The sequence below is a fragment of the Aegilops tauschii genome, chromosome 5 (assembly GCF_002575655.3).
Source record: "Aegilops tauschii subsp. strangulata cultivar AL8/78 chromosome 5, Aet v6.0, whole genome shotgun sequence".
NCBI lineage: Eukaryota > Viridiplantae > Streptophyta > Magnoliopsida > Poales > Poaceae > Aegilops > Aegilops tauschii.
The window spans coordinates 126,658,011-126,675,833 of record NC_053039.3 but is presented as its reverse complement, the minus strand read 5'-3'; the positions used below and the strand labels follow the sequence as shown (position 1 = coordinate 126,675,833).

At 50.6% G+C, this 17,823-nt stretch overlaps 1 protein-coding gene across 1 annotated transcript; it reads right to left on the bottom strand.

Moving 5' to 3' along the window:
- Positions 1-12,882: 12,882 nt before the first annotated feature.
- LOC109744556 (aquaporin PIP2-6) lies at positions 12,883-14,328 on the bottom strand. The gene is made up of 3 exons (XM_020303716.3): positions 13,638-14,328; positions 13,412-13,552; positions 12,883-13,299 (listed from the first exon to the last, which is right to left on the bottom strand). Exons 1-3 carry the CDS (start codon positions 14,244-14,246, stop codon positions 13,189-13,191), a joined length of 861 nt encoding a protein of 286 aa, XP_020159305.1. The 5' UTR covers positions 14,247-14,328; the 3' UTR covers positions 12,883-13,188.
- Between the last annotated feature and the right edge of the window lie 3,495 nt (positions 14,329-17,823).

The window sequence follows — 17,823 nt, the reverse complement described above, 5'->3', positions numbered from 1 at the left end:
GTATAGAACACGATTTATAGCTTGTATTCACTCAGCCAGGCCGAGCCACATTGTAAATAGGCCAAAATTGATGTAGTTAACCGCTCCAAGTGTCTACGCACGCTGTATATCAGCATGCATGCATGTATTTGCCAAGTGTCTGCATGTAGTATCGTCGACTCTTCCTTGCTAACCTTTGAAAACCTTGCTATGCAGCTATTATCATCAACAATGTCGAAGATTATTTTGTTGTTGTAGCTAACTGGAACAAGGCAGATCAAAAATCTAGAACTTCGGTAATTTGTAGTACAATCGTCACATACAAAATGCCATAAGAATAATAGCTGCGAGCGTCTCCAAAAAAGCATACACATTATTACAGTTTTCGGATCTATAATAGCAACAACCGATAAACATCCAAATAAGTATGTTGAACACCAAATAAGTATGTTGAACACCAGGTGGATCATATTAAGTGCTAGATACTAGGCGGATTTACGTGAATATTATTAAATGCTAATATAAAGGAAACTAAACAAAAAGTAGGGACGATGCACAGTAAGGAACACTTTGATCATGCCCGCTGAGGATTTTGAATTCAAAATATTTGTAGGCCACTTCATCTGCAGGTTCATATGTGCATTCTTTTTAGCTCGCCGGGCCTTGCAGACTCATCGGAGTATCAGACTGATGTGTCAGCCCCCAGCACAGCCTGCTCAGAGACCCAGCGACAGCCATCAATGATCAGAGATTCCAACTTCTGTAAATGTACCAGCTCAGCTACTCCAACATCAGTCACACACTTACATAGCCGGAGCGTGAGACTAATCAGTTATGCCCCTGCAATTGACAAGCTCAAGTGTGTCCAGTAATAAAGCAGAAGAAAGGGCCATCATCCCCTCATCATCAAAGAAATTAGGACCATTTAGCACGAGAACACGAATCGGGCAGGACTAACTGAGCACCACAAGGCCCTTCTGTGTGAAGCCTATTTCATGGACAGAAGGGATCACACCCTGCAACGTGAGTTCAACAGCCTCAAGCATAGGATAATTGAGTGCTAGAGCCTTAAGAGCAACTCTAGCAGACCCCGCATAACGCCGACCCGCAAAACGCGTTTGCAGTTCGCGGAAAAACGGCTTTGCGGGCCGGCGCGGACAGCCGCAGAGGCAAACCCCGCAAAACAGACCCGTATAAAAGGACATTCGCGGAATATACTCTTTTACGGGTCGGCTTTGCGGGGTCTGCTCTTGCGCCGCTGCCGCAGGTCCGCAAATATTAATACCACACCACAAAAATACAGCAATCATCAACACTACAAAAAAATATTCAAAAAAATATCAATACCAATGCAGAGATGATCACTTTGGCAAACCTACGCACTGACTCAATTGTGGTATCTTCACCAATGCGAAGGTACTCATCAGTATAGTCAGCCGGAACGCCATATGCAATCACCCGCATAGCTGCCGAGATTTTTTGATATGCACTAAATCCCTTCAAGCCCGCGGCATTCCTTTTTTGAGTAAAATACTGACAATTTCTTCTTTAATACGCACTAAATCCCTTCAATCATGGGCTCAATTCCATCTACATGAACAAAAATCGCACGCGCGTGTCAACCAACTATGCATAGCGCTCGGCATAAAGCACAAACAAACACTCACCGGCGGCTCGTGGAGCGGGCGATCCCGGGCGGCGACTAGGGGCGGCTCGAGGGCGGTCGATCCTGGGCGGCATCGGCGACCAGGGGCGGCTCGTCTCGCTGGATCCGGGGGGTGCAGCGTATCGGTGGTGGAGGGTGGGGGATGCCCCCGCGGCGCGATTCCGCTCGCAGATTTGGCCGGAATCGCCGACGGGCGGAACCAATGGCGGGCGGCGGCGGAAGAAGGTGGGAAAAGAGCGCGGGCTGAAATGTCCCTCCTGCCAACAGCTTTCCTGCAATACGAGGCACCGTAGGGGCGAGACGGAAATCGGCGTATTCGCGGGTTGGGGCCGAGATTTTTGCCGCGCCCCTCAAAAAAATTACGGGCCGGCCACGTTTGCGGGGTCTGTTCGGGCGGGATTTTCCACACCAACCCGCATTTTGGTGGTTATTTTGCAGGTCGGGGCTTTTTACGGGGTCTGCTAGAGATGCTCCAAGGCCGTTGTCAGTAGATGTGGTCCTAAACCAGCATGATAACTCATAGGTTTGAGCCAGAGCGAAATGCTTTTAAGGTGGCAGGCCTTGCTGCTAGGGCGAGCCACCATAGGCGGAGATGATGGCGACAACCAACTCCCCTTCTCCCTTCCCAACATCGCTGAGGGAGTCCTGGATTAGGGGGTCCTCGGACTGCCGGACTATATACTTTGGCCGGACTGTTGGACTATGAAGATACAAGATTGAAGACTTCGTCTCGTGTCCGGATGGGACTCTCCTTGGCGTGGAAGGCAAGCTTGGCAATACGGATATGTAGATCTCCTCCTTTGTAACCGACTCTGTGTAACCCTAGCCCCCTCCGGTGTCTATATAAACCGGAGGGTTTAGTCCGTAGGACAAGAACAATCGTAATCATAGGCTAGCTTCTAGGGTTTAGCCTCTACGATCTCGTGGTAGATCAACTCTTGTAGTACTCATATCATCAAGATCAATCAAGCAGGAAGTAGGGTATTACCTCCATCGAGAGGGCCCGAACCTGGGTAAACATTGTGTCCCCCGCCTCCTGTTACCATCCGCCTTAGACGCACGGTTTGGGACCCCCTACCCGAGATCCGCCGGTTTTGACACCGACATTGGTGCTTTCATTGAGAGTTCCACTGTGTCGTCACCGTAAGGCTTGATGGCTCCTTCGATCATCGGCAACGATGCGATCCAGGGTGAGGTTTTTCTCCCCGGACAGATCTTCGTATTCGGCGGCTTCGCACTGCGGGCCAACTCGCTTGGCCATCTGGAGCAGATCGAGAGCTACGCCCATGGTCGTCAGGTCAGGTTTGGAAGCTTAAACTATACTGCCGACATCCGCGGAGACTTGATCTTTGACGGATTCGAGCCCATGTCAGGTGCGCCGCACAGTCATGACGGGCATGACTTAGCTCTGTCGTCGGACGGTGTTCGGGAAATTACACCTATGGCTACTCCGGCCCTCAATCCGGAACAGATTGCGCCGTCCGAGGACGGGTGGATGGACCCCACCACGGAGGCCGCACACTCAGCGGCGATAGAGCTGAATACTGACTTCACCTCCTATGAGACCTGTGTTGCCAGACTCTTGGATTCGTCCCCGGCCACGGGCTCCGAACCGCCTGCGTCAGTGCCTATCGAATCTGATTGGGCACTGATCATGGAGTTTTCCTCCGCGGATATCTTTCAGCACTCGCCCCTGGGCGATGTGCTAAATTCTTTAAAGTCTCTCTCCTTGTCAGGAGACCCTCGGCCGAACTATGTCCGGCTTGATTGGGAAGCGAACGACGAAGAAATTCGTTCCCCACCCACCACCCACTTAATAGCCACTGTCGACGATTTAACCGACATGCTTAATTTCGACTCCGAAGACATCGACGGTATGGACGACGATGCAGGAGAGGAACAGGAACCACCGCCCACAGGGCGCTGGACAGCCACTTCATCACATGATATATATATGGTGGATACACCCACAGAAAACAATGACGAGGAGCGGAAGGATGCAGCGAAGGATAGTTCCCTCGAGAAGCAACCGAAGCGACGGCGTAGGCGCCGCTCCAAATCCCGCCTCAGCAAAAACAGCGATAACAGCGCAAGAAAGAATAATACCCCGGTCGACTCCGAAAGAAACGACGACCACATGGATCCAGCGATGGAGCAGGATGAACCAGCGGACGGCAAACATAGTATGGAGCAGCTGTCCGATCATGGCGACGCCGGAGGTAAAGCTAATCAACCTGTCTCTGGAGAGGAGAACAGTCCGGACGACGACGCACACATCATCCCGGAAAGGTACTTGGAGCAAGAGAACCTCCAAAAAAGGCTTATTGCCACCACGAGGAGTCTGAACAAACAGAAGCAAAGGCTTAAGGCCGCGCAAAATACACTCATCAGTAGAAGGAATAAAGTGCTTGACACTGAAGAAAAGTACGGTGGCCGTCGCCACATAAAGAGCTATCCAAAGCGCAAGCTACTGCCTGAATTCGATGACGAGGCTCTAGAGCCCATACAGCTGAAAAATAAAACGGCCGATCAGCTGGATCGACCACCCCGCGGCCGCGACAGGGCGGCTAACGATGCCGCACATAAGTCAGCACACGATGTACGTGAGGACTTGCACCAAAAAGCCGGTATGACCAGATCCATCTACGGATCTAGGAAGCGCGCTCCGGCATAGAATCATGGCCGGCCAAACGGCTATACTGACCGAATAACAGCTCGGAATCAAAACCGAACACTACAACCGTCAGAATGCCATGACACATCCAAATACAGGGGTGCTGCGCACCCCCTATGCTTCACAGATGAGGTGCTGGATCATGAATTTCCAGAAGGATTCAAACCCGTGAACATAGAGGCATACGACGGAACGACAGACCCTGGGGTTTGGATTGAGGAGTTTATCCTTCATATCCACATGGCTCGAGGAGATGACCTCCACGCCATCAAATACCTGCCCCTCAAGTTAAAAGGACCAGCTCGGCATTGGCTGAAGAGCCTCCCCGAAAACTCAATTGGAAGTTGGGAAGAGCTTGAGGATGCTTTTAGGGCCAATTTTCAGGGGACCTATGTCCGACCTCCGGATGCAGACGATTTAAGTCGTATAATTCAACAGCCCGGAGAGTCAGCCCGAAAGCTTTGGAACAGATTCCTCACCAAGAAGAATCAAATTGTTGACTGCCCGGACGCCGAAGCCTTAGCGGCTTTCAAACACAGTGTCCGGGACGAATGGCTCGCCAGACACCTCGGCCAGGAAAAACCGCGGACAATGGCAGCCCTAACAAGCCTTAGGACCCGCTTTTGCGCGGGCAAAGATAGTTGGCTGGCCCGTAGCGGCACCAGCGACCCAGGCACATCCGAAGTCAGAGATGGCAATGGAAAACCACGGCGCAATAAAAGCAAGCGTCGAAACAATGAAGACAGCCCAGACAACACGGCGGTAAACGCCGGATTCAGGGGCTCTCGACCCGGTCAACGGAAAAAGTCATTCAAAGGCAGCAGAGATGGACCGTCCAGCCTAAACAAGATTCTAGACAGATTATGTCAGATTCATGGCACCTCCGACAAACCTGCAAATCACACCAACAGAGAATGTTGGGTCTTCAAGTAGGCCGGCAAGCTAAACGCCGAGCACAAGGGGAGGGAGACACCAAGTGAAGACGAGGATGAGCCTCGCCAGCAAAACACTGGGGGACAGAAAAAATTCCCACCAGAAGTCAAAATAGTGAACATGATTCACGTAACGAGGAGGAGGAGCAAACACGCACTCCAAGACATATGCGCCGTGGAGCCCGTCACCCCCAAGTTCAACCCTTGGTCGGCCTGCCCGATCACTTTTGATCGCAGGGATCACCCGACTAGTGTCCGGCACGGATCGGCTGCCTTGGTGCTAGACCCAATAATTGACGGATACCATCTCACCCGAGTCCTTATGGACGGCGGCAGTAGTCTTAATCTGATATATCAGGACACAGTCCGCAAAATGGGGATAGACCCAACAAGAATTAGCCAAAGCAATACTACCTTTAAAGGAGTAATACCAGGCACAGAGGCCCGCTGCACGGGCTCTCTACTACTAGAGGTTGTATTCGGCTCTCCCGGCAACTTCCGAAGTGAAAAATTAACCTTCGACATCGCTCCATTCTAAAGCGGCTATCAAGCACTACTCGGAAGAACAGCCTTCGCTCGTTTTAATGCAGTACCGCATTACACTTATCTTAAGCTTAAGATGCCCAACCCACGTGGCGTCATCATGGTTAGCGGAAACACTGAGCGTCCCTTACGTGCGGAAGAGCGTGCAGCGGCTTTAACAGCCGAACATTGAACGACCTCTCCAACCAGAATAAATGATTGGTCGTCAAGACCGCAGACACGGCTAGACGAGTCCGGCGCACCATTGGCTGTAACAGCTCAGATAAACCTGAAGATTGGGTCGAGGGATATACCCCCATAAGTGGTGCTAGGGGCTTCCCGCATGTAAAAAGGGCTACAGTTCGGCTCGACCTTATTTAGATTGAATTTTAATGGTTTATTAAGAATAATCAATTTTTAGCACGAAGACTTTCGCCTAAGTTTTTCTCTTTTACAGGTGATAATCGTGCTACACCCTTCCAGGATACGGCACAACGGAGACACAGGCGCAGACGTGCAGCAGGGCCCCGTTCAAAGGTTTCTTTTTAGATTAAGACCATGTGTAAACCTTTCTTACTGTCTCTTGTTGCTTGAAACCCCTCGGATACTTAACACAACCGTGAGGGATGCTGGCGTTATTGGCATTTTTCCACGTCAGACTAATGCACGTACCTGGAAATTCAGGGTTCATTATCAAGGGCGTTACTCAGCCCAGTATATGTTGTAAATACCGAACACCTTAGGGAGTGTTCGGCGTCGCGAGTTTGGCCTTATATGCATCAGCTCCGAATCATGTCTTTGGTCAAATGTTGGTTTTGCCCGGCTCCCGTGTTTTGCTACCTTACGTTCCGCTCTATCGGCTAAGGTGGCACCAGGAGAACTACTACGATTGTGCCCTGGTTCATCTGGATGAGCACCTCAGTAGAGAAAGCCGAAAACTGACTGTCATGATAAAGCGCGAGACTGGTCAACCACTCGAGGACTCAGCGGAATCTTCGTGATTCCTCCGCATTAACGAAGGACCGGTTTCCCGGTCATGTACGTACGCGCACCGTATTCGGATAAGCTCGGAAGTACCAGGGGCTATATAGTAGCCCCACTGTCAAACTCCTATGGCTAAGTGAAAGTGTTAAAGCAATATAGTCCGATTGCCTTGTTCGCCGCGCTATCACCTCCTTAATGGACCAAGATGTTGGATCAAGTGTGAATACACGCTTTTCCGAACACCCCCGCATTATATGCGTGGGGGCTGAAGCCGACGACTGCAAACTTTATAATCCATATATATATATATATATATATATATATATATATATATATATATATATATATATATATATATATATATATATATATATATATATATATATATATACATAAACGGCTGCACAAGAGGCATCATAATACTTTCAAGCAAAAGTATAAACACAGCCTTTATAATCCAAATAGCATTGTTTTTACAATTGGGATACATGTCACTCGAACATGATACTCTTCGAGCACTAAGCCTTTATTGAACGAGCGCCTTCTAGGACTTCTTCAAAATAGTGCTCGGCCGAGACCTGGCCTACGGCCGGACCCCGGGTTGCAATAGCGGTGGCATCCATCTCTTCCCAGTATGTCTTAACACGGGCAAGAGCCATCCGCGCAGCCTTTATGCACGCCGACCTCTTTATAGCGTCGATATGCGGCACAGCACCAAGGAATCGTTGCACTAAGCCAAAATAACTATTCGGCCTTGGCCCTTCCGGCCAAAGATGATCCACGACAGACCTCATGGCAAGCCCGGACAACCTATGGAGCTCAGCCCACTCAGCCATTCGCTCATTTAACAGCAGCGAACGCGTTGGAGCACTGAACTGCGACCAGAACAACTTTTCCACTTCATGATCTTTTTGATCTTTGAAAAAATCAGTCGCATCAGCAGCACTCGCTGCCAAGTCCACGTACGCATCTACAACACTCCATAATTGATCCAGAGGGGCATACTTCGGATCTCCAAACTTCGTCCGCAACAAAAAGGGCTTCCCAGCCGTGATATCTCCGGCTTGACGAAGCTCCTCCTTCGCTGCTCTGATTTTAGAGCGGGTTTCCTTGGCTGCTACCATGGCCTTCTTCAGGTCTGCCGCATTCGCTTGGCTTTCCTTCTCAAGAAGCTAATATCGGTCGGCGGCATCCTTGAGCTCAACAGCCATCTTGGCTATTTTATCTTCGCTCTGGCGATGAGCAGCTTGTTCGGCTCTTAACTCTTCGGCCGCCTTCAGGGCGGTCGCATCACTTCTCCTGGCTTGTTCCTTGGCTCGGGCAAGTTCCGCCCGAAGGGTCTCCACGGCGGCAGCTCCATCTGCAGTCACAGCATATTACAAATATTAGCATCATGCCTCTCTTAACATTTGTTGACCACTGGAGAATATATACCATGTGCCTCGTCAAGCCGCTTGTTTACAAGCACGATGTCGGCATCTGCCACATCAAGTTGCCGCCTCAGTTCGGCAAACTCACCAGTCCGGCCAGCCACCGGACCCTCAGCCGCCTGCACATGAAAGCAGCGTGATCATTACCTGGGACTATGATCCTCTGTTTGCCGCCTTTGGACAGCAACCAGAGTCTCAGGGGCTACTATCTGCATAGAGCACACCTAGCGTGTGCGGTACCGTCAAAAAATACATATATTACTTTGCGTACCTCAAAGCCTCTCAGTAGGCTCATAAAAGCTTCATGCAACCCACTTTCGGCGGATGAAATCCTCTCAACCACCGTACCCATTAAAGTACGATGCGCCTCTGAGATAGCCGCTTGCTCCAGAAGATTCATCAGTGCGTCCGGTCGTGCACCAGACAGTCCCGGACTCTTTCTGTTGCTCTCCTTAGGAGCCAAATACTCCGGACTTCGGGTGGCCGAAGGGTTACCTTCCGGCCTTGACGGATCAGGAGAAATCCTCCGTGACAACACCTCAGGGTCGCCCGCCTCATGAGGCGGGGAGGCACATGGAGGTGTTTCGCTCTCCATCATCTCGGGAAGAAGATCCCCCGAAGACGAACTCTGTCGAGAAGGGCTACGATCCGAACTGCAAGACATACGTCTCGTTTATTGTTCTCGGAGATGAAGCAGAATACATTTACCAAAAGTACTCTTGTTCACTTACAGCTCGGTGGAGGGCTGATCCCCTTGTGGGCACTGTGCGGTAAGGATGCCCTCCGGGGCAGGGCCCCCTGGCGAAGGTTTCTTTCCTCGTTTGGAAAACCTTGTTTCCAAGTCTTCGGAGGCGGTCCTTTTCCTTCCTTGGGGAGAAGGGATTTCAGATTCTTCTCCCCGATTATCCTCCTTCGCGGAGACACTAATTCCCCCGGTTTGGATGAGTAATGCATGAGGCCCGCTTTCGGCTTCTTTATTCCTCCCTTCATCTTCCCCTGATGGCGCTTGATAAGCTGCGAGCTCAAGCATCCTGGCTAGTACAGGATCCGGCGAGCCTTCGGGAAGGGGGGCCGAACACCTGATCATCTTCGCCTTTTTTATCCAGTCCTGGTCAAAGGGCGATTTTTTAGAGTGATGTTAGGACAAATGAAAAAACAGCGTGTTCGGCCGCAAAATTACTTACGTGGGTATCCGGACGATTGCAGTTCAGACCCGCATCCTCAGTGGTGTCCGGACACTTTATTCGTGATCCAAAGAACAATCCATACATCCCTTCGAGCGTCACGCCAAAGAATTGCTAAATAGTTCGCGGTCCTTCCGGGTTGAACTCCCACATACGGAGAGGTCGACGTTGACATGGCAGGACCCGACGAACTAGCATAACTTGCATTACCTTGACAAGGCTGACATCTCTCTCGAGGAGATCTCGGATGCGACTCTGCAATGTCGGCACGTCATTAACTGGCCCCCAGTCCAGCCCCTTGTTGACCCATGACGCTAATTGTGGCAGGGGGCCCGTACGGAAGGCGGGGGCAGCTACCCACTTAGTACTTCGGGGAGGTGTGATGTAAAACCACTCCCGCTGCCATAAGTCGGACATCTCCGGGAAGGAACCCTGTGGCCATGGAGCATCGGCGCCTTTGCTTATTATGGCACCTCCGCATTCTGCGTGTCGCCCATCGATCATCTTCGGCTTCACATCGAAGGTCTTGAGCCATAAGCCGAAGTGTGGGGTGATGCGGAGGAAGGCCTCACACACGACGATGAACGACGAGATGTGAAGGATGGAATCCGGAGCCAGATCATGGAAATCGAGCCCGTAATAGAACATAAGCCCTCTAACAAAGGGATCAAGACTAAAGCCTAACCCTCGGAGGAAGTGGGAAACAAATACGACACTCTCGTTGGGTTCGGGAGTGGGGATGACCTCCCCTTGAGTAGGCAGCCTGTGCGGGATTTCGGCGGTCAGATACCTGGCTTCTCTTAGCTTCTTGATGTCCTCCTCTGTGACAGAGGAGGCCGTCCACCGGCCTTGAAGGTTGGATCCGGACATGGTTGAAGGTCCGAAGCACTTAGCCTGAGCCTTGGGTGTTGGAACTCGAGGTGGGGGAAGGATTCGATTGAGCGCGAGAAGAAAAGGACAAGCCTTGGCCCCTTTATAAAGAGGGCGAATATCGAGCATCCTCCGTGTGGCCGTTTTGAACTTGCCTGAAATCGAGGAGTCATACCAGCAGGCACGATTGGGTTACCCATACCGTATTGATGAGAATCCCGTGATAAGAGGAACACGATCTCTGCTTCGACAAGACGTGCCAATAAAACCGCCTCGCAACACGTGCAGTGGCAGGCTGGGAAAAACGGTTCGTAATGACCGGACCACGGCAGGGCGTCACGTTATGAAAAGTTGTCAGCAGATTAGATTTGTGGAAATATTATACTCTCTACGGTGGTATGTGGAATTTGTTTTGCAGAGCCGGACACGATCCTTGTGTTCAAAATCTTCCATGGAGTATTCGGAGGAGGAACCCGCCTTGCAATGCCGAAGACAATCTGCGCGCCGGACTCATCGTCATTGAAGCCTGGTTCAGGGGCTACTGAGGGAGTCCTGGATTAGGGGGTCCTCGGACTGCCGGACTATATACTTTGGCCGGACTGTTGGACTATGAAGATACAAGATTGAAGACTTCGTCTCATGTCCGGATGGGACTCTCCTTGGCGTGGAAGGCAAGCTTGGCAATACGGATGTGTAGATCTCCTCCTTTGTAACCGACTCTGTGTAACCCTAGCCCCCTCTAGTGTCTATATAAACCGGAGGTTTTAGTCCGTAGGACAAGAACAATCATAATCATAGGCTAGCTTCTAGGGTTTAGCCTCTACGATCTCGTGGTAGATCAACTCTTGTAATACTCATATCATCAAGATCAATCAAGCAGGAAGTAGGGTATTATCTCCATCGAGAGGGCCCGAACCTGGGTAAACATTGTGTCCCCCGCCTCCTGTTACCATCCGCCTTAGACGCACAGTTCGGGACCCCCTACCCGAGATCCGCCAGTTTTGACACCGACAGTCGCACGCTCACCGCAGCCGCGAAAGACAGTGTGCTGGAACCGAACGAGCCCGGTGATGCAACCATTCTCGGCTTTTTCTATGCCCCGTGAGGATTTTTGCTACAACCATTCATGGCTTAGCTGCGGCCCACCACGACGGCGGCGAAGATTTTGCTGCAACCATCGCCGGCTTCTCCTATGGTCAGCGAGGATTTCTGTTGCAACTATTAACGGTTTAGCTACAACCCATGAGGGCGACAACGACAATTTGCTGCAACCGTTGTCGGCTTTTTCTACGACTGACAATGATTTTTGCTAAAACCATTCGATGGCGATGACCGGTGGTCGTTGTTTCACAGAAACCCGTGCAGCGAGCGTCAACGACGAGGGTGGCGGGTAGCGCACCTAGGTGCTGCAACCATGGAGGGTCGAAGGCCGGAGTTGCAACCGGTCGACGACCGGTCGACGGCGCAGCTGCAACCGAAATTGACGAGCAGCGGGGTGTTCTTAAGTGAGTAGCAGATGGTAGCGCTGCGAAGGGTTGGGGCGCGAGCGGCCGGCGGCTCTTGGCCTTGCTGGAGCCGTGCACGGGGTAGAGTCGCGTGTGTGGCAAAGGTGAGGGGATTTTTCCATGCGTATGGTCGTCTCCAAGGTGAAGCTCACTTGTGGATTCGTGGAGGCAGAGCGAATCAGACAACTTCTGGCGTAATTTTTTCGAGAGCATGCAAAGCACGTGCCTTACTTTTATAGAAAAGAGCAAACACAATTTACAAGAGGTCTATCGAGTGTGAGGCACCCGAAGACGAACACACACCCGCCTCCACTCCTACATAAACCCAAAACTAATCTCTCACAAAGCATTGTAAGCTACCACCTCCCCGAACCGCCATCTTCCAATCGCTAAGTTCCTCAAGGATCTTCTTCATGAGCTCCTGTGCGTCCACTTGTTGCTCAGCTCCGTTGAACACCCTGGCATTCCTTTGCTTCCAGAGTGACCATGCCGCGCAAATGACCAGGGTGTCGAACCCACGTTTGTCTTCCTTCGCGAAACCCAAATGTTGCAACATCCACCATTCGACAAAGGAGTCCGTACTCACGGGGCAAGAGATCTGAATGCGTAACATGTCGAAACAACCCATCCAAGTGGCACGCGCGTAGCCACATTGCACCAAGATGTGGTCCACGGTGTCTTCGTCCTGTAAGCAAGTATAGCAGGCGGAGGTATGATCTTGCAAACCATGACGAGTGCGTCGATCCACCGTCCACAAGCGATGTTGGGAAGCCAGCCAAACAAAGATCTTGCATTTGAGGGGTGCAAGACTCCTCCAGATGGCTGCGGCGTAAGGGCAAGTCGGCAAACCCTCACAAAGACGAGTGTAGGTGGATTTAGTCAAGTATGTCATGGAGGACGCGCATGGCCACAGAAAGCTGTCAGGCCACCGATCATCTCGCTGCACCGAGGCAATCAATCAGGTGGATGCTAGGTGACTGACCGAAAGTTGGACCGGTCGGCCGGCCTCCAGCGTCGCCCCAATTTAAAACCGATTTTAAATTGTTATTTTTTGGCACTTTCATTTTAGCATTTTTTTGGCCCAAAACAGTCCGTGTAACACAAAACGATCTAATGGGACAGGATTCTCCAGAAAATCAATCAAACAAGAGTGAGTGCCTTGATTATCCTTGATCAATAAAGCGTGACATTCTCTCAAAAAAGGAAAATCAATCAAACAAGTGAATTTGTCTTTTCCAATCACTTGGATTCTCCCATCTGAATTTATTGACTGCTACCCTGAACCAAAAAGTACACAGGCAAGTTACAACTGCTTCAATCGGACGCACAGACACACAAGGACACTTCACTTTCGCTGCTCCGGCACACTGCAGACTTCACAGTGGACTGAAAAAAGTAAGGAGAAAGATGCCAATTTTGGTGCTGATGGCTTGGCGAGCTAGCTAGGCGTTGCTCCGGAAGGAGCCATAGCCCCTGGCGCTTGCGCGGAGGATCGTCTGGTGGTAGAGCGCTGCGATCGCCGCGCCGATGAACGGCCCCACCCAGAAGATCCACTGCGTCACAGATGAACCACAATGCATGCACTTGTCAGTTCAGGCAAGTTCGATCGACACTAAAATTCTTGCCCGATTCCATAATTTCCTACAGTCGGCACCAAGCATTTACCTGATCGCTCCAGGCTTTGTCGCCGTTGTATATGACGGCGGCGCCGAGACTCCTCGCCGGGTTGATCCCCGTCCCGGTGATCGGGATGGTGGCCAGGTGCACCATGAACACCGCGAACCCGATTGGCAGCGGCGCCAACACCTTCATTCATCAACCAACATTTATCAAAAGGAGTGTGACAAGGCGATAGAAGAAAGGGTTCATCAGAGACAGGTTTGTGCGGTACCGGGACGTGGGAGTCACGAGCGTTGCGCTTGGAATCGGTGGCGGAGAAGACGGTGTAGACGAGCACGAAGGTGCCGACGATCTCCGCGGCGAGCCCCGCACCGACCGAGTACCCGGCGCCGACCTCGTTCGCGCCGCCGCCGTGGCGCGCGTAGAGCCCGCTCTGGAACCCCTTGACGAGCCCGACGCCGCAGACGGCGCCGAGGCACTGCGCGGCCATGTAGAGCAGCGCGCGCACCAGGGACACCCTGCGCGCCAGGAAGAGGCCGAACGTCACGGCCGGGTTAATGTGCCCGCCGGAGATGCCGGCGGTGCAGTAGACGAGGACGAAGATCATGCCCCCGAACGCCCACGCGATGCCGAGGATGCCCACCCCACCGCACGCCGCGTCGGGCCCCGACGCCGACGCGTCCGTCTGGTGCTTGTACCCGATGACGGTGGACACCGTGATGTAGAGGAAGAGCAGCGTGGCCACGAACTCGGCGATCACCGCGCGGTACAGGGACCACTTGCCGAGCTCATCGACGTCCACCAGCGGGGCCGGCGGAGGGTCGGAGTAGTCCCGGGCGCCGCCGGCCTCGAGGGCACCCACGTCGACCTCTTTGCCCATTTAACCTAATCTGTGGTTTTCTTGGAACTCGAGGATGGAAGTAAGGCTACTTGACCTTGTGTTTGTGTTGTGGTCTATTGTGGTTATGACCTGTGGTATTTATAAGGGTTTAAGCCTATTGGGGACAAGAGGAAGGTTTAAGTTGGTATGTGCATTTCCTTGATTTTGGAAAGTTTTTTCTTTTGAAATGCTTAATTTTGGAAAGTTGACGCGACCTAGCCTGTATACATAGAGGGTGTTTCCTTTTCTGGCGTTGACGCGTGTTCATACTTCAATATTCTGTTCTGGCCTTAGCTAGATCTAGAGGGGCATCGTCTAGTCAACTTCCAACATTTATTTACGCTGAATAATCATATTTATTTGTTTATTAGGAATTTACAGGTAGGCATCCTTTTAAGTCCACTCGCAACGTTTTTAGCCCTTCAGTTTCATATCTCGGACGATTCTGGCCGCCAAATTTTTGTGTTTTCTCATGATGCCTCATTTTTTTTCTTTTTAGGGGATTTCTTGTAGCCGCCAACCAAACGTTAAATTTGATACAACTATCGGAACTTATGACCAATCATCTACTTTCCCTTGTCGCCTAAAACCCATTGGATATCCTCAGTTCCCCATTGATTGTCATCATAAAAAGATGAACCCACATATCATGGTACTTAATCAGAATGTTGATGATCAAATCGATAACCCAAAACTCAAACAAAGCTAATGATCATAGTTGGCTCTCGCCTTTTGCGGCCCAACAACCAAGAAAATCCATCCTTACACAATGGGTTGATAGATAACTTGTTTAAAAATCATTACACGTGCTCCATCGAAACGACTTGACCTATTTAAAAAGTATCGTTGTGTCACTCCTGTTGAATGTACTATCACCTTCGCTATAAGGCCGTCATAGACACCCTTGCTAATTTACTTACGCGCTACTAAGAATACCACGTAGTTGAAACAACAAAACAACTCTAGAGCAAAGAGCGTTGTGCACAATGTGTTTGCTAGAATCTCTGTTGGATTTAGCAAAATATGTTGGGGTTCACGTTGCAACCTTTGATTAATGGTGTGTGGGTTTTAAAATATTCCACACTAGGTTTTCAAAGTTTATCATCATAAATTTCATGGACTAGTGATGTGGCAATGCGGTGTTTCTATTTTAGAATATCCAATACCTTATCATTTTGTAGAACAAAGAGATGGGGGGGGGGGGGGAGGGGGGGGGGATACAAGTGATTGTAAATCATATAAGTTTAACTATATATTATCATACATTTCAGTTGACTTGTTACATTTTATGGTTTCCATCATGACACTTTAATAATAATATTCTATGATGTTCTGTTAGCTCAAGATTCACGCTTATTATTATGAGATGTTATTATGTTACTTCGGTTAGCACTCCAATATTGCATTTGGACATCCGATGGCGCATGAGGAGAGGTTTGCTGGACTAAACATACTCCTGCTAGCATTAGCATACTACCGACTATAATTTGATGCAATGTGTTTATGTACGACAAGTTTAGCATCGTTACTTTGAGGCAATTCATGTTACTAGAGATGTTTCTATCCCAAATTGTGAAGACACTCTTGATGATTGGTGAATCAAATCTCGGGATTTTCTTCCTAAAGTAAGGAGGAAGGGTTTTGATTCACTTGTTATGTTGTCAGAATTTATGGAAACAACGCAACGCCAGGGTTTTGCAAATATCAAATAAACGCTCGTTGCCCGTAGCATTAGCGATACCAAATTTTGTGATATCTAGGTCCAATATTTAAGAGTAAATAGCATAAAGCTACTACTTTACAGGCTAAGGTTCCAAAAAACTACCGGTTTTTAATTTTTCTCAAATAACTACCAGATGAGTGGTCGGCTATTTCAAAAAACCCAAATCCCTGAGTCTTTATCAGTTGATCGCGATTATGACAATTGAGGCCCACATGTAAGATAACCGTTTGTTTGACCGTTTACTTTGACCGTTAACTTACATGTGGGTCCTACACGTAAGTTTTGTAAAAAAGCAATCGGGTCCCTACAAGTTTTCTGAAAAAGCAATCAGGTCCCTATGAGTTTTCTGAAAAAGCAATCGGGTCCCCGAGGCAAGGCAACGCCGTCTTCTCCGGCCGGCAAGCCGCGCCCGCGGCGGTAGAATCCATGACGTGCACCACCTGAGGCCGGCGAGCCGCATCCCGCAGCGGTCGGGTCCCGCCGCCCCGACGTGCCTCGCCCGTGGCCGCCGCCTCGCCATGCCTCTCCTGCGCCACCTCCACGCCGTGCCTCGGCGGCCTCGAGGCGGCGAGATCCGGCAAGCCTCGTCGACCTCGTCCTTCCACGCGCGGTCGCCGACGAGCTTCTCCCCGGCACGCCCCTTCACGACGGCGGCCTCCTCGGGACGGCCCTTCCCGTGCGTCGCGCGCTGCAGAGCCGTTGTGGCCGTGTCAGTCGTCGCCAGGCCGCAGCACCCGTCGCCGGCAGCCCCTGCCTTCATGCCCTCTGCGTCGGGTTACTCGGCCATCCCGACAAGGTCGATGTCGAGCGCGAGTGCGGCTCCGGGCAGCATCTATCGGGAGAGCAGGGGAGTAGAGGGAGAGAAAGAAAGAGAAAAGGAAGAAGAGTCAGCTTACATGTGGGCCAAACGTGTAAGTTGACGGTCAACAAATGGTCAAACCAGCTGTTTGTTTAGGAGCGGGTCCCACCTGTCATAAACCTGATTATATGTCAACCACCCGGCAATTTGAGTTTTTTGAAACAGCCGACCACCGAGTTGGTAGTTATCTGAGAAAAATTAAAAACCGGTAGTTTTTTGAAACCCTAGCCTGTAAAGTAGTAGTTTTATGCTATTTACTCAATATTTAACTATTCTAGTATAATTGAAATATATGATATCTAAGTGTAGCATAGAGATCCCCCTTCCTCATTACTATAGTTGGTCGGCCTGGTGTCGCTATTCTTGGTTGCTCCTCTTCCTCTCTCCTCCACTGGTGCTGCCGAGCAGAGTGGAGGGGGAAGGAGGGTGTGTCCACCAGTGTTGTCTCCCTTTTTCTTTTATCAGTGTGAAATGTATACCTCATGATTGCAAGTCCCTTTTTTGAGGTGCTCCGGGGGATAGAGCCAAATATGAAGGGATTTTTCAATGGCTCTTCCCTTCAATAAGTTCACCCGGTTCAGGAATCTCTAGGAGGACCCCCTCCCCCCCCCCCCCCCCCCCCCCCACACACACACACACACACAACTTATTTTTTGCTTCTGAGATAGCCACGAAGGTGGGCAAGTAGCAGAGGAAAGGTGGAGCTCTGGTTGTTGTTTATTGGGAAGGAGCTCATGATCGATGGATTTCGCAAAGGAGCTACGACACCCACTGTGATGGTCGGCAGCCACCTGTCTCCGCCGGCCCATATGATTTTCTTGCTAAAGGTGGCCGATCGATCTTCCTCTTCCTGGCGTACAAACTCTATGGCGTGGTGCTATGACGACGAGGTTACGCTCATGCGGAAGCAGTCAAGGACCCAACTACAATCTTCTTTTGCCTTTCGGGGGCCTCTATGTGATAGTCAGGGACTGGTTTGTTATCTCTCTTTTACT